The sequence below is a fragment of the Pungitius pungitius genome, chromosome 2, assembly GCF_949316345.1.
Source record: "Pungitius pungitius chromosome 2, fPunPun2.1, whole genome shotgun sequence".
In the NCBI taxonomy this organism is placed as follows: Eukaryota; Metazoa; Chordata; class Actinopteri; order Perciformes; family Gasterosteidae; genus Pungitius; species Pungitius pungitius.
In genome coordinates this window covers 5,563,772-5,587,772 of record NC_084901.1, presented here as the reverse complement: position 1 = coordinate 5,587,772, position 24,001 = coordinate 5,563,772, and the positions used below count along the sequence as shown (strand labels likewise).

Here is a 24,001-nt window from a genome sequence, read left to right as displayed (position 1 = left end):
GTAGAGGCAGAGAGGTGACAGCATTTTGTGTACAAAAGGATACACTGGACATCCAGAACATTTCCCCTCTGTGTTAACAATGTAAATGTAGTCTTAATGACGTCTTAATGAATATGTTGTATCGTTAAAAGTTGCGGCACAGTAGGTTTTTAAAAAAGCTACTTAGGTAGTTATGGGACAGCATGGTTTAAGGGGTTGTAGTTTTTGGTGAAAATGACGCATCTACACTCACCGGCCACTTTATTAGGTACCCCATGCTAGTAACGGGTTGGACCCCCTTTTGCCTTCAGAACTGCCTCAATTCTTCGTGGCATAGATTCAACAAGGTGCTGGAAGCATTCCTCAGGGAGTTTGGTCCATATTGACATGATGGCATCACACAGTTGCCGCAGATTTGTCGGCTGCACATCCATGATGCGAATCTCCCGTTCCACCACATCCCAAAGATGCTCTATTGGATTGAGATCTGGTGATTGTGGAGGCCATTTGAGTACAGCGAACTCATTGTCATGTTCAAGAAACCAGTCTGAGATGATTCCAGCTTTATGACATGGCGCATTATCCTGCTGAAAGTAGCCATCAGAAGTCGGGTACATTGTGGTCATAAAGGGATGGACATGGTCAGCAACAATACTCAGGTAGGCTGTGGCGTTGCAACGATGCTCAATTGGTACCAAGGGGCCCAAAGAGTGCCAAGAAAATATTCCCCACACCATGACACCACCACCACCAGCCTGAACCGTTGATACAAGGCAGGATGGATCCATGCTTTCATGTTGTAGACGCCAAATTCTGACCCTACCATCCGAATGTCGCAGCAGAAATCGAGACTCATCAGACCAGGCAACGTTTTTCCAATCTTCTATTGTCCAATTTCGATGAGCTTGTGCAAATTGTAGCCTCAGTTTCCTGTTCTCAGCTGAAAGGAGTGGCACCCGGTGTGGTCTTCTGCTGCTGTAGCCCATCTGCCTCAAAGTTCGACGTACTGTGCGTTCAGAGATGCTCTTATGCCCACCTTGGTTGTAACGGGTGGTTATTTGAGTCACTGTTGCCCTTCTATCAGCTCGAACCAGTCTGGCCATTCTCCTCTGACCTCTGGCATCAACAAGGCATTTCCGCCCACAGAACTGCCGCTCACTGGATGTTTTTTCTTTTTCGGACCATTCTCTGTAAACCCTAGAGATGGTTGTGCGTGAAAATCCCAGTAGATTAGCAGTTTCTGAAATACTCAGACCAGCCCTTCTGGCACCAACAATCATGCCACGTTCAAAGTCACTCAAATCACCTTTCTTCCCCATACTGATGCTCGGTTTGAACTGCAGGAGATTGTCTTGACAATGTCTACATGCCTAAATGCACTGAGTTGCCGCCATGTGATTGGCTGCTTAGAAATTAAGTGTTAACGAGCAGTTGGACAGGTGTACCTAATAAAGTGGCCGGTGAGTGTATTGCTACGTTAAAGTCCTAATTTGTGGTGAAGTAAGGTAATACGCGGTTGTAAATACCCAGCTTGATTTATGGGATCATGACGGCACCAGTTGTGAAACACAAAGTGAAACACCAGCCTGTCGTGACCTGTTTGTGCAGACTCCTCCCGCGCGGAAAATCCGTCGTCATGGAGATATAATCGCTCTTTAAATAATGATGCACCTCAGGGGCGTTGGTGCGTCACTTTTGATTCAGGTGATGATTTTAACTTTTTCAATCCTTCATTAAAGGGAACACTCGCGCTTTTTGGATGCGTTTTTAAAAAAAAAAGCTTTATTGTGGTTCATAATCATAATTCCTCCTAGAAGATGAAGTTGTAGCTCTTGTCTCCCCCGATTAATCAGTGATCCTTGCGCCTGTTTGTTTTTGCAGATCGGCGCCTATGACCAACAGATATGGGAGAAGTCAGTGGAGCAACGGGAAATAAAGGTAATTTTGTTCCATTGTCTTATTGGACTTTTTATTTTTCTTCATCTTCCTGTTTGTCTCTTCTTTCTGTGCTCTACTTTTTCTAAATGTCCGTGATCGCCCTTGATTTCTTCTGGTTCCCTGTTTTGTCAAGTTTCTCTCGTCCTCTCTACGACTTTCACCCTTCCATCCTCGTCCCTGTTCTTCATCTTATTGTCTTCTCACCATGCTGCCCGTTCTTTTCCAATGTTTTCTTTTAACTCTCTCCTCTCTGCCACTTGGCCGGGTGTCACGTGCCCATCTCTCCTCTCTCCATCTCCATCCCCTCTTCTTCCAATCCGTCTTTTCTCCTCCTCTCTCCACAGTTTGTTTCTCTGGTGAGTATACAGCGGGGAGGACGTCCCCTCTTGTTGTCCCACGGTGCACATCTGCTTCCCACGCTGTAGCCAACTAGACTGTGATTGTTTGGTTCGATTGCTCATTTCAGTTGCTGTGTGTGTGTGTGTGTGTGTTATTTAACCCCACTCTGCATTCACACTGTAGCAACACCACGGTGTGAACACACAGCTGGATTAATGAGTCATGTGATCAGGGTGGCACCAAAAAAACGTTGGCCGTCTTTTAGCGGGTTTTAGGTTGTGAGGAGCTAGAACGACGCAGACTTGTAGGTTATCTGTCCTCAGATTAAAGATTGACGTAGGACCAAACTTTTTTTTCTTTTTCTCAGGGTTGTACATCTGCATTTCAGCGCTTCTCACTCCTCTGGAAACAGACATAACAAACTCCGATAGGGGGGGTTACATTCCCAGCTTCCAGCTTCTAGTACAAATGTGCATTCCCTCCTGAGTCTTCCTCGTTTTATTAGTATATCTTATTCTGTCTACTTAAACTATTACATTAAAACATGATTTCACAATATGACAACTCTACAAAATAAATTGTTTATCAACTATCTTCACGATAATATGGTAAAACAATTAATGAAAAAATAAAGGAAAGCGAATGTAATTGATCGTGGGGTTTCCTTACTTGATGTCACTGCATGTTTTTTTTGTTGTGTTTACTTATTCATTAGTTTGGGCGCATTGTGTTATTTTCTGACAAGGAAAGCCAGTCGCCCGCTGGTACAAACAGGTGTGTGTGAGAGAGAAGCAGTACAACGAGCAGCGTTCTGTGAGAATTGTAAACAGAAAAGAGAAACTTTTCCTCGTGGATGACGTTTATACACGTCGTGGTCACTTGAGGCCACATCGTAGCTCGTAATGAGTTCATAAAGATAAGCGACTATCACACAGATAAGGCCAGGCGACATCATTTTGAAGGACTTTAATGCTGTTGTAAATCTACTGCCAAGAGGAAGCTATTGATTGGAACACACACACACACACACGCTGCATAATACCTCACTGGTTGCGGTGTTTAAAGATAAGAGAACGCCATCAAGCCTCTGTATCAAACCATTTACTGATAACACAAAACCCGATTGGCCTGTATGTAAATATTAGCATGAGCCCGTCCGATCTATGGGGCCAGATTTGGGTTGCTTCACAATCCCGTTAAATGGGACTTACATTCTTAAAATGTACGATTGAGTTGAGCTGCCTATTGCTTGAAAGGTTGTTTGCTAGCGTGGATGAATCAATATAACTGTGTGATGATTAAACACGACGAGAGACCAGGTCAAGAAAATCGCCTAAATAATGTAGTATATAGTATTATTGACTGGATGAGATAGAAGTGTGCATGTGTGCAGCACTGTGGTCTGTTTACTGGTAGCCATTGAGAGCCAAGAAACCTCATCTAAACCAAACTATTGCTTTCATACTAGCTGACATCATTGTATTTAAACAAACACACACACACACACACAGACGGCGTGTAAGGGCATTACGGGAAGTGACAGATTGTGACAGGAAGTCAGCGTGCCACGGGGGAGCTTAACTTCAACAAAGCAAAGTTTAAAGCTGCAGCCGCAACCCTCACTGAGACACAGCTGAAAGGTCTTTAGGGATGGGTTTGTTTTTGTTTTTTTCCTTCCTTTGGTCCTCCTGACTTTTGCCTCGAATGCAAAGTAGCAAAAAGAGCCTCCACACCTGGACCGACTCTCTTTAAAATGTTTAACGGGTACATGGTGTGTGTGTGTGTCTGTGAAGTAGAAGCCCATTCGAGGCCTTCAGTGTGAGCCTCGGTGCACCGTGTGCCTCCTCAAACACTGTCGCCGTGTGTGTCCATGGAGCCATAAAGTGCATGAGACGCCTCCTGTAGGTGTGTGTGTCTGTGTGTCTGTGTGCGCTTCTACGTGTGTTAATAATGCAGAGGACGGTTTCCCTCCCTCCCTGTCTGGCATCAACTCTTGTGTTTCTCTGTCTCCCCCTGCAGGGCTTCAGGAACAAGCCGAAGAAGACGGGACATGTCAAACAAGACCTCATAGACGTGGATTTAGTCAGAGGTGAGGGAAAAAAAGACTGTCCTTTCCATCAGAGTAGAGTTTCCAGAGGCATTTTGTAAAAGCTGAAATATGCAAAACAAAAATGAGCCTGAGATGTGAATCCTCACGCTGTGTCCTCCTCCATCCTGGTCCTCCTCGTTAAATCTACGTGTGTGTGTTATTCTCTTATTCAGGCTCGGCCTTCGCTAAGGCCAAACCGGAGAGTCCGTGGACCTCGCTGACCCGAAAAGGCATCGTCAGAGTGGTCTTCTTCCCGTTCTTTTATCGATGGTGGATCCAAGTTACCTCCAGAACCATCTTCCTCCTGCTGCTGGTCCTCTATCTTCTGCAAGGTGTGTGTTGGTGTGCGTGTGCCTTCCCCACAACATAGTGGGAGGGATTATGACATTGGTCTTCTTGTGGAATATGGGAACATGTAATTTGTCTTAAAATGACTAATGTATTGTAAAAAATGTATTCATTGTGAGACATAATTATTGCAAGAAAGTGTCCAATGAGGTCGAGTTGCATCATCGTATCCGGGCCTTCCCCTTGATTTGTCCCCTCGGTTTCACCAAGTTCACTTTCTAACCCTGCAGTGGCGGCGGCCCTCGTGTACGGGCTCATCCCTCAGCCTCATGGGGTACCCACCACCGAGGTGTTTGGAGCCATCTGGCTCATGCTGCTGCTGGGCACCGTCCACTGTCAGATCGTCTCCACCAGGACCCCGAAAGCCGCCTCCAGCGGCGGGGGGAAGAGACGCAGGTGAGATTGGGGGGAGGCAAAGAGGAGATGAGGAGATGAAGAGAATCGTTTGAACGTGTCTGGATTTTCTCACGTGTGTCCTTTCTGACGGGTTCGGTCAGCTTCTTTCACCAAAAGAATGAGTAGAAGCATATTTATCATGGAGGGAGTTTCTGTTCAACATCAACAGGATTAACTCGGCCTTCATTGAATCCTCACAAATGGGTCACAATTTGACAGTTGGCGAGAATTGGGAGCGACATTTAGGTCATTGTGTTATCTGTAGGGCGCCAGCCTTGGAATCTCTCCATGATAAATATAATGTCACTGAGTGAAGACAAATGGGATTGTGTGTGAAATTAGAAACTAGCCAGCTTTACTTGGTGTGTTTGTTGTTTTTTCTGTAGTTTTTAGACTTGCAGTGTGTCAGTTTCAGCTCGTCGGTGTGCGGCCGATGTTTCTGGGTCACGATTATTTAAGACAATTTTCAGACTCTTGGGAAGAAAATTGGACCATGCCACAGTTTTGGAAAAGGTTCAGAGGAGGCAAGATTTTTGCTACTTCATTGTGGGTCTCTTTTATTAAGGAAAGAGGAGAAATTGTTTCTAATTTCTAATTTGCATTTCCCTGTATCTGTCTTTCTCTCTTCCTCGTCTGAGTCTCGAATCATTTCATCTCATAGAAAAAATTAATCAGTTGAATATATATATATGAAAAGCCAACAATTGTCAACAATTATTAAAAACAATGCATAACTTATTGAACACATTTTGGTGTTCTATCCCTAACCTTTACACAAAACAAAAATACCTAATCACATTATAAAATGTGGGTACATTTTGGGATTGTGTTTTGTCTGCCTGACTTCTCTTTTTACTCAACACCAGCTTTAAATCACAATAAAATGCAGCCACTCTGCTGTAGTCTTTAGTCTCCAGGTCCTCTCTTTTTAAGTCTCTCTCTCTCTCTCCGCTCTCTATTCTTTTCAAACTGAAGGAAGTTGAGGAAGGCATCTCAGATGGAGGTGCATAGGGAAGGCGACGGGTCTAGCACTACCGATAACACACAGGAGGGGGCGCCACACTCCCACTCAGCGAGCACCACGTACAGCCTGGGCACTCTCTTCCAAGATTTCTGGCATGATATCTGTAAAGCTGGGTGTGTATTTTCGTTTCTCATCTTCCTAAAAACGAGATGATGTACGGAGACGGGACCGGGGTTCAGCTCACCAAATGATCCACAAGTTTTATTGTTTTTTTGTCAATGTTTATCGGTGAAAACAATAAATTAACTGGAATGTTAAGAACTGAATCCCGGCCCGGAGTTGGGCCTTAATCCGTCAGCTGCAGCGTCGCTTCCTTTCTCGTCACGTTAAACTCACTCCTGAGCCCCCGAAATGAAACAGGGGAGAGCCATCTTTTGACATCACTTTTTTCATGAGGAACGAAGGGACCGTGCAGCTGACTTTAGGCATGACTTGCAGTTTAAAAAGAAGCAAGGGGCGCAGTACAGTGCCGGAAAAATAATTGTACCAAAAATCAACTAACAAATTTGACCTCAACCGTGACCCCAAGCTTCTGCTTTGACCTGCTTCAACATCAGTGTGGAAAAAAACCTGATTTGGGTTTTCTTCATCTATTGATTATCTGCCACAAACTCGTCAGCACTCGGTAGAGACGCCTCTCAAGTTCAAGTGAACTTGTTACAGCATCAGGTTTTGTGCAACATTTCTTTCTGAGATGTCGATGTCCATTTAGTGTGAATGTTCCACAGTGATGTGTTGAAAGCCTCCTGTTTATCTCACTGCATGTCTTCTACCGAGACTGAACTTGACAACCACTGAACGCCGTGTCTCTATGTAAATATCTGTCTGTACCCATCTGTCCACCCATACACGTCCTATCTTCTTCTACCAACCTCTCCCCCTCGCCGCCTCCTTTCCCTTCCTCCTCCGCCTCCAGATCGAAGAAGTCCAAACTGTCCATCAACAAGTCGACTGAGACGGACAACGGCTACGTCTCGCTGGACGGCCGGGTGACCAATCGCAGCAGCGAGGAGGGGCTGCAGCGCTGCGATTTGCTGGCCCGGGCCGACGAGGTGTGCTGGAACGCCCACGTCCAGCCGGCGCACCTTCTCGCGCCCCTCGGCGCCGGGCCGATGGTGGCCAGCGCCAACAAGGTGGTCCATCAAAGGAGAGACGCCACCGTGCACGCCGGTCTCTCCGGGCTTTGGGCTGACGTGTAGAAGCTTCTTTTCATTTTTTTTAAGGAGCCGGCGTCGGACGAGGCGTCCAGCGAGGAGGACCCCGACGCCTCCTACAGAGCCCTGCGCAGGGGGGTGGAAAGGATGAACAGCGACTCCACGCTAAGGAACCGCAAGAGCATGCATCACTACAAGAAGCACTTTGCTGTGGAGGTACAAGCACACGCAGACAAGGCGACGCGCTCGGGGGCGCCATCAATTCATGTCAGAAACATGGAAGCCGAACGGAGGCGTCGTTTTTATATGTTTGAAAAGAATTTAAAATGACCGCTGTCCAGCAGGACGTTCCCAAGTCCGGCACCAGCTGCAGCTCCAGATGTTCCAGTCTCAGGACTCAGGACTCGGAGAGCACTCGACACGAGTCTGAGACGGAGGACCTGATGTGGGAAGACTTCCTGCACTGCGCCGAGTGCAGATCGTCCTGCACGTCAGAGACAGGTCGGAAGATGAGATGGAATTATTTGTGGCAGTTATTTTGCAAATCATTTTGTTGTTTTGATCCTTCTAAAAGTCCAAATGGCTCCTTGTCTTTACAGAGGGAGAAGGAGGAGGGACGCCTGTCTGTCCCTCTGCTAAAAAGGAATATAGAGACGACCCTTTCCATCAGGTCAGTGAGGCCTCTTGCCTTGTGATGGACCCTTTCCATCAGGTCAGTGAGGCCTCTTGCCTTGTGATGGACCGGTTCAAACTTCTAAATATATTTTAGGTGTCCAGGTTTTATTTCTCTGTAGTTATTACCTGTTTCAACCTGACCTGTAAATCCTCGGGTCATGTGGGGGTTCCTTTCCCAAATAGACCGGTCCATAATGGTAGTTTGAATGTTGTGTTGGTTTTCGGCGCCCAGGGTCACGCCCCCTGGCTGCACAGCTCCAATCCCGGCCTGGAGAGAGTGAGCGCCATCGTGTGGGAGGGAAACGAGTGCAAGAAGGCCGACATGTCCGTCCTGGAGATCAGCGGGATGATCATGAACCGAGTGAGTGACGATTTTCCCGCGTTCCTGAAAGAACGGCACGCGCTTAATGTTTTGCGTTGCTGTGCAAAGAGACAACAAAGTGGTGCAAAGTTTCTCCTCCTCCCATCACAGGTGAATCTGTACAACCCTGGTATCGGTTACCAGGTCTTTGGGAACCTGGTCTCGGTGACTCTCGGCCTCACACCTTTTGTGTACAGGTACTGCTGACATAACACGCAAACGTCATCTAAATATATGAACTATGACTGGATAAATAACATGTTTTTAACAATTACATATTACTAGCTGCCAGTAGCTCTCTAATAATTGTAAACATGAAAAACATCAAAATGCTGGTTTACTTAGGTCGGCCTTTGTCCGTCTCCTGCAGGCTGGCTCAGTACAGTGACCTGGATCAGCTGACCAGTCTCTCAGCCAACGAGCTGCTGTCTGTAGCGCTGGGAGGCGGGACGGAATCGGACGCCTTGGTCATCACCATGGTAACCCTGAGCTTCCTTGTACGCGTCTGCCTTACATGGCTCTTCTTCTTCCTGCTCAGTGTTGCCGAGAGGACTTACAAACAGGTGAGACGGGGACATTGGATACTTCAGTATGACGTCAGTTCGGATTTAACTTATCGTTGTCTGTGTTTCAGAGGCTAATGTTTGCCAAGCTGTTTGGTCACCTGACTTCGGCCCGCAGAGCCAGGAAGTCTGAAGTCCCCCATTTTAGACTGAAGAAAGTGCAGAACATCAAGATGTGGCTGTCGCTACGCTCCTACCTCAAGGTGCCTCCCTAATGACACACACACACACACGCACACGCTAAAATAAACTTGACTCTCAGCTGAAATGTGGGGCGGTAAACAGCGAGGGGGGGGTAACTGTGTGGCGTTGCCTTCGCAGAGACGTGGTCCTCAGCGCTCGGTGGACGTGATCGTGTCATCCGCCTTCCTGCTCACTCTGTCCGTCGTCTTCATCTGCTGCGCCCAGGTATCTTCTGAGCGGGGGGGTCCCCCCCCACAGCGTGTGTGCTGGTTGGGTCGGGTATCTTTTAGGAGGTACAATCCCACGGATCCTCTTTTCTTGCAGCTGCTGCACGTCCACGAGACGTTCCTGGCGTGTCACTATAACTGGGAGCTGGTGATCTGGTGCTCCAGTCTGTCTCTGTTCCTGCTCAGGTTCGTCACGCTGGGCTCCGAAACCAGCAAGAAGTACAGCAACACCTCCATTCTGCTCACCGAACAGGTACGCGCAGGGTTCGCCGCCGCCTCCCCCGCCGCGTCGTCAAACGCGGCCGCTGATCCTCCGTGTGTTTCACAGATCAACCTGTATCTGAAGATGGAGAAGAAGCCAAATAAGAAGGAGGAGCTCACATTGGTGAACAACGTGTTAAAACTGGCTACCAAACTTCTCAAGGTACCGTCTGTCTTCAAAGCAACATTTTTCCTCATTTAGTTTAAATGTTCCTCATGTTGACCTTTAGTTTATTCCTCTCTCTCTCTCCAGGAGTTGGATACTCCTTTCAGGTTGTATGGTTTGACTATGAACCCTCTGCTCTACAACATCACCCAGGTGGTCATCCTGTCTGCCGTGTCGGGGGTCATATCTGACCTCTTAGGATTTAACCTGAAGGTAGGTGTGTGTGTGTGTGTGTGTGTGTGTGTGTGTGTGTGTGTGTGTGTGTGTGTGTGTGTGTGTGTGTGTGTGTGTGTGTGTGTGTGTGTGTGTGTGTGTGTGTGTGTGTGTGTGTGTGTGTGTGTGTGTGTGTGTGTGTGTGTGTGTGTGTGTGTGTGTGTGTGTGTGTGTGTGTGTGTGTGTGTGTGTGTGTGTGTGTGTGCGGACAGTAGTTTCATCCTCTTCTAGTAGTAAGGTTTATATTAATGGCCAGTTTACAGCCCCGCTCTGGGTATTAAGACACAAATTGATGGTATCAATCAATTAATGAATGCACTATAGTTTACTACTATTTATAATGGTTTGTAGTTTTCCTTTTATAGATTTCCAAATACTTCTGGTGGAACTGGCATTTCCACAAAAATCCTAATTGGACTTTTTTCTTACTACTGTAGCGCGTTTGTGCGTTAACCCCGTTTGACCTTGTGTTCACAGCTGTGGAAGATTAAGTCGTGACAGTGAGCCGGAGAAGCCTTCGCCTGAGACGCAGCGTCCCGACACGTCGGAGGGCCTTCAGCCGTCTCACTTTGTGCAATTCAAAACCTATTTATTTACCCACTCAGTGTTTTCTACTTAGGGTTTATTTGAATATTTGTTTGTTTTAGCTTTTGTGTTTTAAGACGCAAAAGGGATGCTATATTTTACCTGTCTACAAAAAGTGTTATAGTATTATTTTCAAGCGTTGATGCTGGTTTTATTTGGTGGTTTAGGATCTTTGCTGCGTTTGCAACGGTTCAGTTTTCATTTCAGGTAATTTGCGTCTTTGAAGCATCGAGCTGCCGATGCACAACTATTGTTTCATTGTAAGGTTTTGTTTATTTGCTTAAACAAAAGGTTATTATTTATATTTTAAATACATTTTAAAATAGAATTTCAAAATGTTACAACCATGGTATTTTTTTAAGAATACAAATGTTACTCCAATGGTTTTCCTCAGATGGAAGTTGAACTACAATGTAGTGGTTCTTTTTTGGGGGAAAAAAAAAGCTAAATGATCTTTTCAGAGATGAGCAGAGCAAATCCTCGTAAAACTTAATTTGAAAGTTTACTTGGCTTCCTGCAAATTCACAAACAAAAAATACTTCTATTCCCTGTTGACATCTGTTCCCAAGTGGTACATTTCTTTTTTCCACATTTACCTGTCTTCTAAGGATTTTTTTATTTTCTGACTTACCTGATGGAGTTGCTCCCGGTTTGGTCCTTACTTGTGAAATGCCACATCAGCAATGCAAAGAAACAATCATCCAGTTAATGGAAAATACAGAACATCGACAATAGTGGACATTCATTATAAGAAACCTGACATTTAAAAATCTTTTATTTATGAGTAGTTATTTTTCTGTATCTCGTAACGCTCCATCCTTAAGATCAATTCCTTTTGTGGGTTTTTTTTTTTTTGTGATGATCCCGATTGGTCATTTACGTTTTTTGAAGTTCTCAAACTGACATGGCGTCTGAGGTCCGAGGGCCTTTTCTGCTTCGTTTAACTGCGTTAAGCGACCTATAAGTATCCGTGATGAGAGCTGGTGGGATTGTCTGCCTTTCTCACCCTCCATAGAACAGAGTAACACTGAGCCGTCCTCCACGAAAGAAGATGAACAAAGCCGTCCACAAACCCCCCCCCACCCCCCATCCCCCGAGGCACATCGAGATTCAGGCGAGTACACAGTACGACATTCACGTAGATCTAGAAAAACATTTCACGTTCATCAAAAAGGTGAATGATGTGCACAATATCCCACCAGGTTCAGGTTCCTGAACATTTCAGTTAAAGCAGGTCTGAACGTGGATGAAGATGCACTTTAAAGACGGATGAAAATTACATCGTGTTTCAATGTCAGGCCATTTCTTTCTTTTTTTTTTTTTTTTTTTTCTTCATGTACCTCACCTGTGTGACACGATGTGAGTGTGTGTGTGCGCGTGTGCTGTAGTCTGGATTTACAAATATTTTGACAATTCACATCACTCGTACATCCAGCGTAGTACTTGCAGTCATCCTACCCACAGAAAATATCTTCATCTGATTTAAAATGCTTTTGTTGGCATTCGGCTAATTATTAAAACTAGTTTCATTCACAGAAACACTTGCATAATCATCAGTGTGTTTGAGGGAAAAGACCAAAGTGCTTGTTTGAATTCATTTTTTTTTGTGTCTGCTGGAAAAAATGTATTTACAGCATTATTCTTTACAATATTTGTTTCCCTTTGGAAATACCTTTTAAGTTGTATTATCTGGCATTGTGCTTTTTGTTCTTTTGTCATTTGTAAAACGTGGTTTGGCGCTCGTTAGAAAGAGGCTTGATCTGTGTTTCTGAGGAACAAATACGTTTGAAATGTGTGAAAATAAGTAAAGAACTCTGATGTTGTGATTCTGTTTTCAGAGTCTAAAATCTTAGATTTTTTTTGTTTTTCTTTGAACTCATCTTTCCACAAGGTCTACGTTTTTATAACTAAAATAAAATGGATGTTGATCCAATGATTGTTTTGTAGTCTTTTAGTATTACAGCAAAATGCTGTAAAGGAGTATATTCAAACTTTGACCAGCTCTAAGACTCCTTTTTTGGTGACTTATCAAATTGCTGTAGTATCATTTTTTTCAAAATGCAAGACCACTTTTCTAAGACCTTCCGACTTTAATGAGGATTAAAGTCTTGGAATAGAAAACTCAGCAAATTGAAGCCATGGTATATAGACAAGATAATTTAACTTTGTTTGGGTCGTGTAGGTTTCGTCATGGGATGTTGCAAATAAATAATTGAAAAGTCACAGTACAGCATGCTAAAAAATAAAACATGCACACATTAAATGATGTACCATTACAATATGGCATAAAAAGACCCTGATGCCACGGTTATGAAAATAAAATGGAGCCCTTTTAGGGCATTATGTTCAGGCGACAAGCTCATTTTATCGAGGTTCAGTGCATATTAACCACAAACAGATGACTGATTTAAAAAACCTTTTTATTAGAACAATACAGCAGATATAAAGGTCTATTGCAAACAAACATCCCATCATAATGGAACGTGTGCTTCAGCAAAAAATTTGCGCTCACCGAGACAAATAAATTAAACTAGCTAAAGTAAAACATGATGAACAGAAACACGAGAACGTGTGTTTAGATTCCTGCTCAGAAAAGGCTGCCAATCAAATAGAAACGTGCAAACCAGAACTCCAAACCGTCACGCGGTTTAGGATCCGTTCTGAAGTGTTAGTTTTGTGCGTTTCCATTGTGCTGGAGCGAGATTTTGGTATTGTATATTGTAAATATATATTTTTTTTAAAAAGGTTCCCCTTTTTTTTTTTAAGTCTCCTCATTGGAGGCAGTCAATGCGCCTTAAAGCAGCTCAATCTAGATCTTTGGAGGAGACCTTTTCTGTATTTTTAGGGTGAAAGAGACGGAGAATCTGCCTCACATTAATCACTGGCTAAAGGAACAAGTGATAAATAGAAATGAAAAACCAGACAAAATAAAGCTTGCAATAGTATTATTGCAAGCTTTATTTGGTCTGTCAACAGAAATTGACGAAATAAACTGCAATCCAATCAAAAATAATAGTGTCAAAGTATCCAACGGATGACTAATGAACTGCGTCCCTACTGTAATTACGCTGTTTTGTCCCCCCCGCCCCCAAAAAAAGAAAAAGTCATAAATATGACTTGGGTCCAGTTATAAAAAATTATCAAGTTATGCTTGATATGTTTTAACAAATCAGTTGAGGGGATGTAATATAAAATATATCGGTGACATGGAAATTAGTTTTATCTTTAGATATCTCGGACGATTTACACTAAGATAAAAGAAAATGGCTACATATCAAGAGGACTACTTTAAACATCGGAGTTTTGACTTAGGATTTGGATTCAAGCACAAATGTTCACATGACGTTTTATTCACGAGGCCCGATTTGAGATGAGACGGAAACCACGGCGACGGTTACACAAAAGTTGAAAATACTCGGACAGTTCTGTTTGCGTTTCCAGGTCGTTCGGTGAGAAAATGTGACTTTTAGTCGTCACTTCCCACTCGTGAAGCCGTTATGTTTGGTCATAAACATGATCCAGATGTTGTGCTGTTTATTTCCACTGGTCATTGCATAAACAGACTACGCAAAGTTTAAGCAATTCCCACCAGCTGCAGTTCTATGGTTTTATTCTCACCATCACCCCTCACCCCTTCATCTTTATTGGATTAATTGTCAAACATGTTTATTTATTCCTGCCATCAAACGATGACTTTTTTTCCCCCTATATATTTCATACAAATCTATAACCCCAAATTGAGAAATCTTATTTACAAGGAAAACTTTATTTTACTTTTAAAAATGACAAACCCATTACCGACCCGGTTCCCAACATCTCACCTTTACAATCGTGGGAGAAAACCACTCCATTATTTTTCGCTGTATCATATTCCAACGCTTTTAAGTGTGATTTAGAAAACAGCATCAGCAGAAAAACAAAAACACCTCAAAATGTATTTTTCAAAGCCACAATCGGGTTCCAAATCAAACCATTAAACTCTAAATATCTGAACTCAACACCGATTTCTTTTTTTTTTTTAGCAATATTGAAAGGATGTTTTAATACCACACAGACACATTTCCTGGAGTATCAAAAAACTGGGTTGAAAAAACACAATCTGGGAGTGTTTTTTATATGAGAAGCAACAAGAGCCAGAAGAGCTGAACAGACAGAAAGAACAAAACCTCTCATCAGTCTGCTCTAATAGTGCCCTTAGGGGGGGAGGGGGGAGGGGACCCTGTGTTTTACACTCACAGACACCAGGCAAGCCACGATGGTCTTCAGTTTCGGGGGAGAGTGTGTGTGTGGTTGTGTGTGTGTGTGTGTGTGTGTGGTTGTGTGCGTATCATTGGAACCGGTGCCTCCCCACGTGAGTGGGTGAGCGTTAGAGAGTGCCGTCGGCGGCACAGCCCCCTCCGGCCTGGTGGCGGAACTCCTGCAGGTTGGAGACGCCGTGGAAGTGAACGAACGCTCCTGCCACCACCAAGATGTGGAACAGCTGATGGGAGTGGAACTAGGAAAAAGAGAGCGAGAGACAGAGAGAGTGAACATTTTGGAGCCCTGATGACAAATGTTGTACACGTTCCCTTTACAAAGCGTCAAAGCAGGCACCTGTGTGTGTGTGTGTGTGTGTGTGTGTGTGTCACTCACCCAGATGTCACACTTGCCGGGGAAGAACCTCTCGGGGATGCGAGCGGCGTACAGACAGGCTCCAGTGATGTAGAGCGTCGCCATGAGAAGCAGCCAGCCCATCTGACCCATGGTGGTGGCTTTGATCAGACCCTCGCTGATGACAAAGTGCAGGCTGGGAACCACGCCGCTCAGACCCAGACCCACAAACACTCCTGAACACACACACAGAGACAGAGAGAGAGAGAAGGCAACACAGGACGGAGTTAACACAACGCTCACACCATACTCGGGTCTCCTCCTCCATCTTTTAAACTGGTTCCGTGTGTTATAGAAAGACACATGTGGTCGTCTACCTGCTCGGACTCCCCTGTACTGCGGCGTAGCGAAGAAGTCGCACTGGGAGACAGTGATGGCGGCCAATCCCAGTATGCATACCACTATCAAGTAGATAAAGCGGGGATGAGGGGAACAGTAGAAGGAATAATACAACCAAGGGACAAAGGAGCCCATGATCAGAAAGGCGATCCCACTGTAGTCCAACCTAGACACGAGGAAGCACAGAATGAGTGATTATGGACACTGAGGATGTGGGATCAGTTTAGGACATTTTATCGTGGAATGAAAAGATAGTGAAGCCAATCTTACTTTGAGAAGACTCTGGAGACGCCCTCTGAGTGGCAGTAAACCGTGTGGAAGAGCCAAGAGAAGGAGAGGCAGAGGACGGCGCCCAGGAAGAACACGCCGATCACCACCTTCTCCTGGACCGGCGCCACAAAAGACATGTTGGGCCGGAACATGTACATCAGACCCAGACAGAGGAAAAACAAACAGCCTGCGGAGGAAAAGGGAAAGTGAGGATTCAGTATAAATCAAGGTTTATTTAGTTAGTGAGAACATCGTTTTTACATGAGAGGTGAGGACATACAACATAAACATAAATAACAACAATAGCATTCACGATTTCTCACTAAAATCCCAAAGACGTGTAGGTGCAGCATCTCTGTTTAACCACAAGGTGGAAGCAGGAACAGCTGTTTTCAGACAACACTCGAGTTGCCCTTTGGTTTCAAAGCGGTTTGTTTTTAACTTTTGCTGAAGCCAAAGTCATCAGTACAAGAATCCGAATGATTCAAATGGCGCCGAGTCGAGATCAAAATAAATCCAATGCCATGGAATTGGACCTTGCAGTGCATCAAAGAATCTCATAACCCTTGTTGTGTGAACTTGTACGTATGTTTCTCTGTTATCCAACCGGTTTAGTGAGGCTTATTCAAAAAGATAAAAAAAGATCAGTAGTTTAGAAACACAAACACATGGACAGAGAACAGCTTTTCCTTTCATCTTGGATTCCTCTCCCTAAACGATCATCCTGTGTTTTAAGTTTGCAAACAACATTTTTCTGTAATGTGGCTACTCAAAGACATTTAAGGTTAGCATTGAGATCAACTTGATTTTATCGGGTTACGGTTAAGAGCACGCTGCTGGTTATTTAGGATCGGAGTGTGTGTGCTACCTAGCAGATGTGTCCAGATGTTTCCGGTCTCTGTGTGGATTCTGAAGATGCTCTTGAAGCAGGCGCGGAACGAAGGCATGGGCGGCCTGTGGCCGTGGAGCAGGAAGTCGTTGTCCTTCAGCCAGTCGGGGAGCACGTCGTGAGGTATGACTCGCCACCGGCCCTCCCACACCTGATTGGTTAATGAAACATCAGCATATTGGAATTCAGAGAAAAACAACCTGCAGGCTCCTGTAAATGGTGCATGTTGACTAAAAAATAATAACTCCTGAAATGTGCCCTTCTTGAGAAGAAGCTCGTTGTTATTTGGATCTACTTGAAAAAGGATGCGTGTGTGTGTGTGTGTGTGTGTGTGTGGTCTTCACTCCAAGAGGGGGTACAGCATGTGATCACGTGTGGGTGCAGTGTAGGTGTCAAATGAACCGTATCAGGGTCCAACGAGACAAACGCCCCCAATGGAGAGAACAGAGACTCCATTGACAGTTTCTCTCCAGTGATTAATTTCCCTAATTTACAAGGTTGCTATTTAAGTACACTCTCAGTGTGTGTGTGTGTGTGTGTGTGTGTGTGTGTGTGTGTGTGTGTGTGTGTGTGTGTGTGTGTGTGTGTGTGTAGATTAGTCCCAGCTGGTGTATCGAGTCCACGTTCCCGTGGTATCTTCTTATAAACAGACACTAACTCTTAATAGCGGAAACTCGTGAAACTTGTCCTCTATAGGACATAAAGCGGTTCCAGTGTTTTTATTGGTGTCTTTTACTATGTGGTTTATTAAGAGTTTCTATAAAAGCACCTTGGTAAAACAACAATTGGTCTTGGTTGGTTGAATATAAACCCGTGTGTTGGATTTAAAGGTGCGGTGCATGAATAAGTTAAGGGACATTTTAACATTAATATATGTGCATGCATGCATATCTTATTACCTTGTGTACAAACTCCTCCATCCTCTCCATGGCATGGTGAGCCTGCAGCAGCGGCGTCATTCCCATGAAACCTTCATCACTGCCCCTCTCGTCCTCTTCCTCCTTCTCCTCTCCTTCTCTTGCTCGGTTGTCCTCCTCATTTTTTCTCCTCTCCTCATCGCACTCTGGGACCCTCTGACGGGGAAAAGAGACAGACACACTGTTAGGACGGAGGGACTTTAGAGGACCGGCTGTTTTAGGACACTTGGTCTCTGAAACCAAATCTATTTCTATTGGTTTATTGCGCAATAACCTATGAGGGACTTTTAGAATGTGAAGTAAAAGAAGGGAAGCGGCTAAGAGCAAACTGAGAAGTGAATAAATGCTGATTACGACACGGAATGGTGTGAATTGTGGTTCTTTCTTTAATTGTATGTACTGTAATTAAATCAGATTACTAGCATTAGCGCCGTTAAACACACCAGATAGACCGCAAATAGCTACTTTTGATCAAACTGTTGTCGACCGGGTCAATCTCCCGTTTATTAAGGGAAGATTAGACAGTGTGACGTCGATCCAACACAATAGCTTCACAGCTGGGGACAGAATAAATAGCTGATTCATCACGGCTGACAGACACACAGTCACACGCTGAGTTGATTGCACACGGATCCACTAAAAACCGGTGACGTTGTGCGTGTGGGTTCTAGAGGAAAAAATGTATAATGTGCAGGCACACAAAAAGGAGGCGTAAATGTGTATTTCACAAACACCAACCCACAACGCTCCCCACACACAGGCCCCCGTTCAGCTGGAAGGACGAGATTAGAAACTAAATTTCCCCCGAAAAAGCAGTGAAAACAGAAACAAGAGCAGAACGAGAGAGGAGTCTTGTTGTATTTATAATGCATGACTAACCCATTTTAAAAAGACCCAGCAGCAAACTCTGTTGGTCCCTGCTTGTGCGAGTGTGCTGACCGCGATGTCTGTTGTGTGGACAGCTCCACGTCTCACATATTCAAAGTGCGTAGACAGACAACACTGTCAGGCTCCTGCAGTCAGACTGTGTGTGGTGTGAGATCCATCATGCGTGAGGAGGAATATCTGCAGCTTGTAACCAAAGGGAAGCACACGGCTTCACAGCGATAGAGGTGAAATCTGCCATTGATTTGTGTGTGTGTGTGTGTGTGTGTGTGTGTAAGCGTCAGTGATTGAGTATACTATGAGCAGAGGGTATCTGCGAGACTGCCAAGTAGTCACGTGTGCTCTGCAGTCTTTGTGTGTGTGTGTGCGCATGTGTGTGTGCGCGTGGGGGGGACATTGGGGTGTCCTCTACGTGTACTATGGATCCACCACATCATGTCACACATGATGTTCAGCGAAGCGCACACACACGCCACTTTCCCAGCGACATGCCGCGAGCAGGAGGACAGGATGGCGGCGCTGTGGGTCACACGCACTCACGTGCACAGCGAGCTCGAGATGGATGAGGAGCATTTAGCCTCCAAACCGGCACTTCAAAACGGGGATTCATGGGCGGCCGCCGCCTCGGTGGAAAGCGCCTTTTTGCAGTTTCATACGCGAGAAGCAGAAAGACGAAATATCTGCTTGTGAAAACGAGTCACGCCGCTTCCAAATCTCTGGCCCCATCGGCTAAGCCCAGAGCGAGGTGTCGGGTTTCTGGGGTTACGGTTTAGGACGTACTGACTTAGACTTCCTTTTCTGTGCTCGTGGTCTACTGGCCGCACTGAAGCCCAGATATTTGCACAAGAAGCCCATTTTCACGCTCATTTGAAAACAATGAACACAAAATCGTCAGAGGAACATGTGGTACAAAGGGTTTCGGTGCAAAGAGGAAGCTGTGGGTGTTGTATTCAGAAACGAATTATACTGAAAAATGTCCAGCTGTCAGCCCGAGAAACGAAAAAGAAAACAGATTTTCCTCCCGCAAAACGCGAAAGCTGCACGGCCGAGGTTCAGCGGCAGGTGTGCGCGGCGACGTTGTCCGTGCGCTGAATTCGCTGTAATCAGAATCTACTAACGACTCGCAGCGCAGACACAGGCAGGAGGACTGTGGGAGGGGAGCAGGCTACGCTCCTTGGAAGCGCCGCTCTCGCTAAAACACTTTCAGAGACGCACGCTGGCTGTCACGTGAGTCAACCCCAGCCGCCCGGCACGTCCGCACGTTATTAAGGCCGAGGAGTCAGATTCCTCCCCGTGTGAAAGGGTGTACATGGTCAAGGACACACCCTCCCCCCCCCCCCCTATGTGTGAACAAAGCAGCTGACTCCTCGTCTGACACGAAGCGACGGCAACATGCGTTGAGTAATCGTGATCTCAGTCTTTGGTAGAACGCAGGTTTTTCTGGGAAATGACTGAGGTGCTCTGTGAGCACACGTGCATTTAAACAGATACAACCGGCTAGGTAGCTAGTGTATTATCTAAGTAAACATCTGGCTGTAAGTGGACTTGAGGAATCTTATTGAGGACACTGTCCATATCTGTGTACGGCTTGTGAACATTAATGAGCTGTTATGACTTGGACACTCGATGCCACATGGACTCAGGAAAGAGGCCGGGCTGAGGAGATCCCTCGAGTCACCGGTCAGGCCTGCTTCAGAATAAATGAAGCAATTTTCCCTAAAAGTTACTAAAGAAAAAAGAAATCTCTTCCTCCGTCCAACACACACACAAATTACCATTCTGCATGTAGACCTGGCTAACAACTCTTCACACACGGCTGAACTACTGTGTGCTTGTTGTGACGCTTCTGGCGCTGAGCTCCGCGCTCAGTTAGTGGAAGACGAGTACGAGGAAACAAGGGAGGCGAGACACTTGGGGCCGAATGGCCCAACGCAACACGGATCTTTAGGCCCGACGTAAACAAAGTCACATGGGTGGGAGGAGGGAGGGATCCAGGAAACCGCCCCGACCAACCGGAATACAGCTGAAACTCTGTGGCCTGACAACAGCAGAGTGTGAATCAGAGGGAAGAGCTAACCCCTGCACACAGTGACCCCTGCACAGCACGGACGGGAGGGATCAGGTGATCACGTGCACGGTGCTCTCTTGGGATAGACTTTGGAAAAAGACGCTACCGCACTGAAAAACAGACAGTGTGTCCCAAGAATGTCTAGCGAAACACACACACACACACACAACAGGCTGTTCGTGCTGCCTTCAAGACAAGATGTTCTGTGTTCTTGCCCGTGACCATGAGGAGGCAATGAAGAAAATCTGTATTGAGCAATTCAACGGAGTAGCACAGATTATTAACTGTTCACAGGGTTCAAAACATTCTCTGCTAGTCAAAAGGGTGTTTTTCTTGCATCATTGGATAATGGAAGTAAAACTGGGGCAATTTGATTTATAAGCGCAAAGCAGCATCTGATCAAATATCTCATACTGAATTCCTGTTTTGAATCGATACAAACAAATTACCCTACAATATGTTATGCTATACACATTTTTAGTTCACTTCTCCAACAAAAAGGATAATTTAAAGTATAACATTCCCCTTTTCAATGTAGATTGGAGATTTTTAGCCTGAGGGTTCTATGCATTTTGTACAAGAATGCAAGAATGACCTTGATGAACTTAATAAAAAATACTTTGATACTTACATGAAAGCAATATACTTTTGATACATGAAAGCAATAAACAAAACCTTTGGAACAAAGACAGGATGTTCAGATGACCCAAAGGTTCAAAAGAATTCGCTGATTTGTTCATCGTTGGTATTTCCCTCGTCTTGTTGTTGGTGGTTGTGTGTGTGTAATACGACTCAACGCTTACTTTAATGTTTGAGGTGCATGTTCACATTCTGTGGAAAAGCATTTTAAAGAAGGACACTATGATATTAATATTAAGGGGAAACTAGTATTCTATGTTGTTCCTTTTAGAGGTATGATTGTGATACGTTTCAAGCGGTGGATGCATGATATACAGTTTTCTAAAGCTAACGTTTTTCTTACTAAAAGATTGTTGGCAGGTAAAACACTATTGTTTCAAAATGTGGGCCGGGTGGGATCAGGAAGACGCTCTCATCACAATCCCGTGTCTGGAAAACCAGAAACTTTCTTTAAGTTTAAAATGGTAGAAGAAGAATCGTCCCTGTAGCTTCTCCCGATTGGCCGAGAAGCTTCACGGTTTCCTCATTTTGTCCGTGAGAAAGTAAGTTAAGGTGATACCAACCCCGAGGGCTGCTCCGCACGCTCGCAAACACGTTTTTGAAAAGCACACCAACACAGAGACAACCGGGCGGCGCTGATTGGGCCGACGGGGCCCAGGCGTCCTCTCGGGTATCAGTGACGGGTTGCACACGAGCAGACACAATGCGCACACGCAAACACTATTGTGTTTCAGCTCAGCCGTGTGCTGATAGCTCTTCACACTCAACAACAGACCAGCAGCTTTGTCTGTGTGTGCACACGCACACACACACACACACACACACACACACAACACACACACAGCAATGCCTCTGAGGGAGCGTGTCTTGTGCATTTGTTTGATCCGTCCGATAGGCTGCCTTCGTGCGGCGCCAATCACACACATGTTTTGGCGGTGTATTAGCTTTCCTTCCAGGAAGGCGTCTGTGCGTAGACACAACAGGCCTTTTTTTTTTTTTACTCGCTGTGAATCCGGGACAAATTCAATATCCGCATCCCTTTTTTGGACAGTTCCAACTTAGTTTTCTGTAGCACGCGTTATAGTAGCACGCGTAATGTTACCATTAATGGGTGTGTTATCGCTTCTTGGGATTACATTTTGATTCACTGGAATTGTGAGACACAACTAGTGCGTCTTGTATGTTTCACATACTGGTTTTATTTCTAAAGGCTCTGATGATTGACCCACCAAAGTTGCGTTCAAAAACCTCCCTGAACTAACTTTTAATCTAAACTTTAAATTACCCCTTTTAAAATAGAGCTCAAACTATCATCTAATGTTTAATTAACTCCAGACTTAATCCACTTTTGATCTATAGAAACATATTAGCTCTTAAAAGAGAAACTAGTTCATAATCATGAAATGTGGCCGAGAGATTAAACCACATTACTAATTACTGCGTGTGTGTGTATGTCAATTACATAAATCGCAAATGTGAAAAAAGGTAAATATAAAAATGATTTCCCACTATAAATCTTATTTAAGAAGGAGTATTGTTTATGTATTTTTATAACTAAAGACTTTGCCAGTCAGCATCTGTTGTGAAACAATATTCTTCCCATCTTAAAGCACCTACTTAATTAGTTATGTGAGGGTGTGTGTTTTGGTCCGATTACTCTACACCCGTTGGCCCTGATCAACCAGAGGGCAGTGTGTGTGTGCGTGTGCGTGTGTGTGTGTGTGTTGGATACTTACCCTATTCTGCGCGGTGCGCTCTGGGGTGCTGAGGTGGCCTCTGGGAGAACCTGAGGTGGACGTGTCCGTTTTCTCCCGGGGGCTCACGGTATCGGTGGTGTGCTCATCGATGTTTCTGTGTCGCAGCACAAAGGCCGGGCCCTCGGCCGCGCTCTTCTCTCCTCCGTCCAGCTTGACGCGCTGGACCGGCCTCCACGCAGAGAAGACTTACTTCTGGTGACAAAAATCCAGGCGAGACCAAGCGGGAAATCTCTGGTTCCTTTAGAGCAGAGGAAGAAAGAAAGAAGTGAATCTACAGGATTTTGTTCATTCTCAAGCTCAATGGTTAACATTGCTTAAAACCTGAGAAATATGACTGTATTATGTAGATAAGAGACATAATTTAGCAGTGAAAAGGGTCACGGGTCCAATCCCCTCCTGCAGATGTACCGCAGCTCTCAGTGAAGTTCATGACCTCACATTCTGCATCAGAGATAAGCATCATTGCTAAATCAGTCAATTCTAAAAGGTATCCTTTGCACCAAGGCCTTACTTAAAAAAAACTGGAGCTACTAACACCGGCGGCCAATTAGGCACAGCGTCCAACTCGCGGCCGTGGTGGGTTGCTTAGCGACAAGTGGTGTCAAGGACAGGAACAAGAGATTCACCCACAGGAAGTAGACGGGTTCACTGTTGAGAACTTAAAATCCCTTTTTTCTCATCTCTTTATCACCATGTCACGGCTTATCTTCTACTTCACGGAGGAATTTAACAATAAGGCTTCATTTAAACCAAAAGTTCTTAATAGGACAAGGTGGCAATTTCCAACGAAATTGGGATTGTACCTAATTTTAGAACAGCAATATATTATAGAATAACTGGTAAATTGTTGGATAAATACAAAACAAAGAAGTCTTATCAAGCACCCGTGGTATGTGCTACTCTCTGATTATTATTTTTTCTATTTGTTTGAAGACCTTCAGCCTTTGTACGAATACCAAAGATAGACCAATTCTTTTTGCGTGTTTGTAGTGCGGCTTTTTTCCCCCAAACACTCCCTCGCGAGCACGACCGAAGCTTTAGTGTACCGCGAATGATGAAAACTGCTGCTGCACATTTGTATCAGCA

General features: G+C 44.9%; 2 protein-coding genes across 8 annotated transcripts in view; one reads left to right on the top strand and one right to left on the bottom strand.

The window, feature by feature from the left end:
- Positions 1-12,434, top strand: part of LOC119211478 (protein PHTF2-like) — a 24,163-nt gene extending 11,729 nt beyond the window's left edge. For 3 of the 7 annotated variants that reach the window (XM_062560192.1, XM_062560190.1, XM_062560195.1), the window contains 18 exons: positions 1,861-1,917; positions 4,276-4,345; positions 4,519-4,677; positions 4,924-5,089; positions 6,065-6,226; positions 7,030-7,246; positions 7,337-7,483; positions 7,609-7,768; positions 7,867-7,979; positions 8,175-8,303; positions 8,415-8,500; positions 8,674-8,866; positions 8,938-9,069; positions 9,188-9,274; positions 9,374-9,529; positions 9,605-9,700; positions 9,791-9,916; positions 10,394-12,434. In XM_062560192.1, coding sequence (XP_062416176.1) covers positions 1,861-1,917; positions 4,276-4,345; positions 4,519-4,677; positions 4,924-5,089; positions 6,065-6,226; positions 7,030-7,246; positions 7,337-7,483; positions 7,609-7,768; positions 7,867-7,979; positions 8,175-8,303; positions 8,415-8,500; positions 8,674-8,866; positions 8,938-9,069; positions 9,188-9,274; positions 9,374-9,529; positions 9,605-9,700; positions 9,791-9,916; positions 10,394-10,414 — 2,277 coding nt within the window. In that variant the 3' untranslated portion in view covers positions 10,415-12,434. The remainder of the gene's footprint in view (positions 1-1,860; positions 1,918-4,275; positions 4,346-4,518; positions 4,678-4,923; positions 5,090-6,064; positions 6,227-7,029; positions 7,247-7,336; positions 7,484-7,608; positions 7,769-7,866; positions 7,980-8,174; positions 8,304-8,414; positions 8,501-8,673; positions 8,867-8,937; positions 9,070-9,187; positions 9,275-9,373; positions 9,530-9,604; positions 9,701-9,790; positions 9,917-10,393) is intronic. The other 4 variants (XM_062560197.1, XM_062560196.1, XM_062560199.1 and 1 more) reach the window with 4 other exon arrangements.
- A 470-nt stretch (positions 12,435-12,904) lies between these two features.
- Positions 12,905-23,375, bottom strand: adipor2 (adiponectin receptor 2). Its single transcript, XM_037460013.2, has 8 exons — positions 23,324-23,375; positions 22,895-23,100; positions 17,549-17,722; positions 16,629-16,800; positions 15,761-15,947; positions 15,469-15,656; positions 15,134-15,327; positions 12,905-14,996 (listed from the first exon to the last, which is right to left on the bottom strand). The coding sequence occupies exons 1-8, from the start codon at positions 23,373-23,375 to the stop codon at positions 14,868-14,870; spliced, it is 1,302 nt and encodes a 433-aa protein (XP_037315910.1). The 3' UTR covers positions 12,905-14,867.
- Between the last annotated feature and the right edge of the window lie 626 nt (positions 23,376-24,001).

Excerpts from the sequence above, each read along its gene's own strand:
- adipor2 (XM_037460013.2), bottom strand. The coding sequence starts at position 23,375 with ATGCTTATCTCTGATGCAGAATGTGAGGTCATGAACTTCACTGAGAGC. Across the intron at positions 17,723-22,894 it reads AGCGCACCGCGCAGAATAGG|AGGGTCCCAGAGTGCGATGA; the intron begins GTAAGTATCCAA and ends TTTCCCCGTCAG. Across the intron at positions 15,948-16,628 it reads CATCTGGACACATCTGCTAG|GCTGTTTGTTTTTCCTCTGT; the intron begins GTAGCACACACA and ends TTTCCTCCGCAG.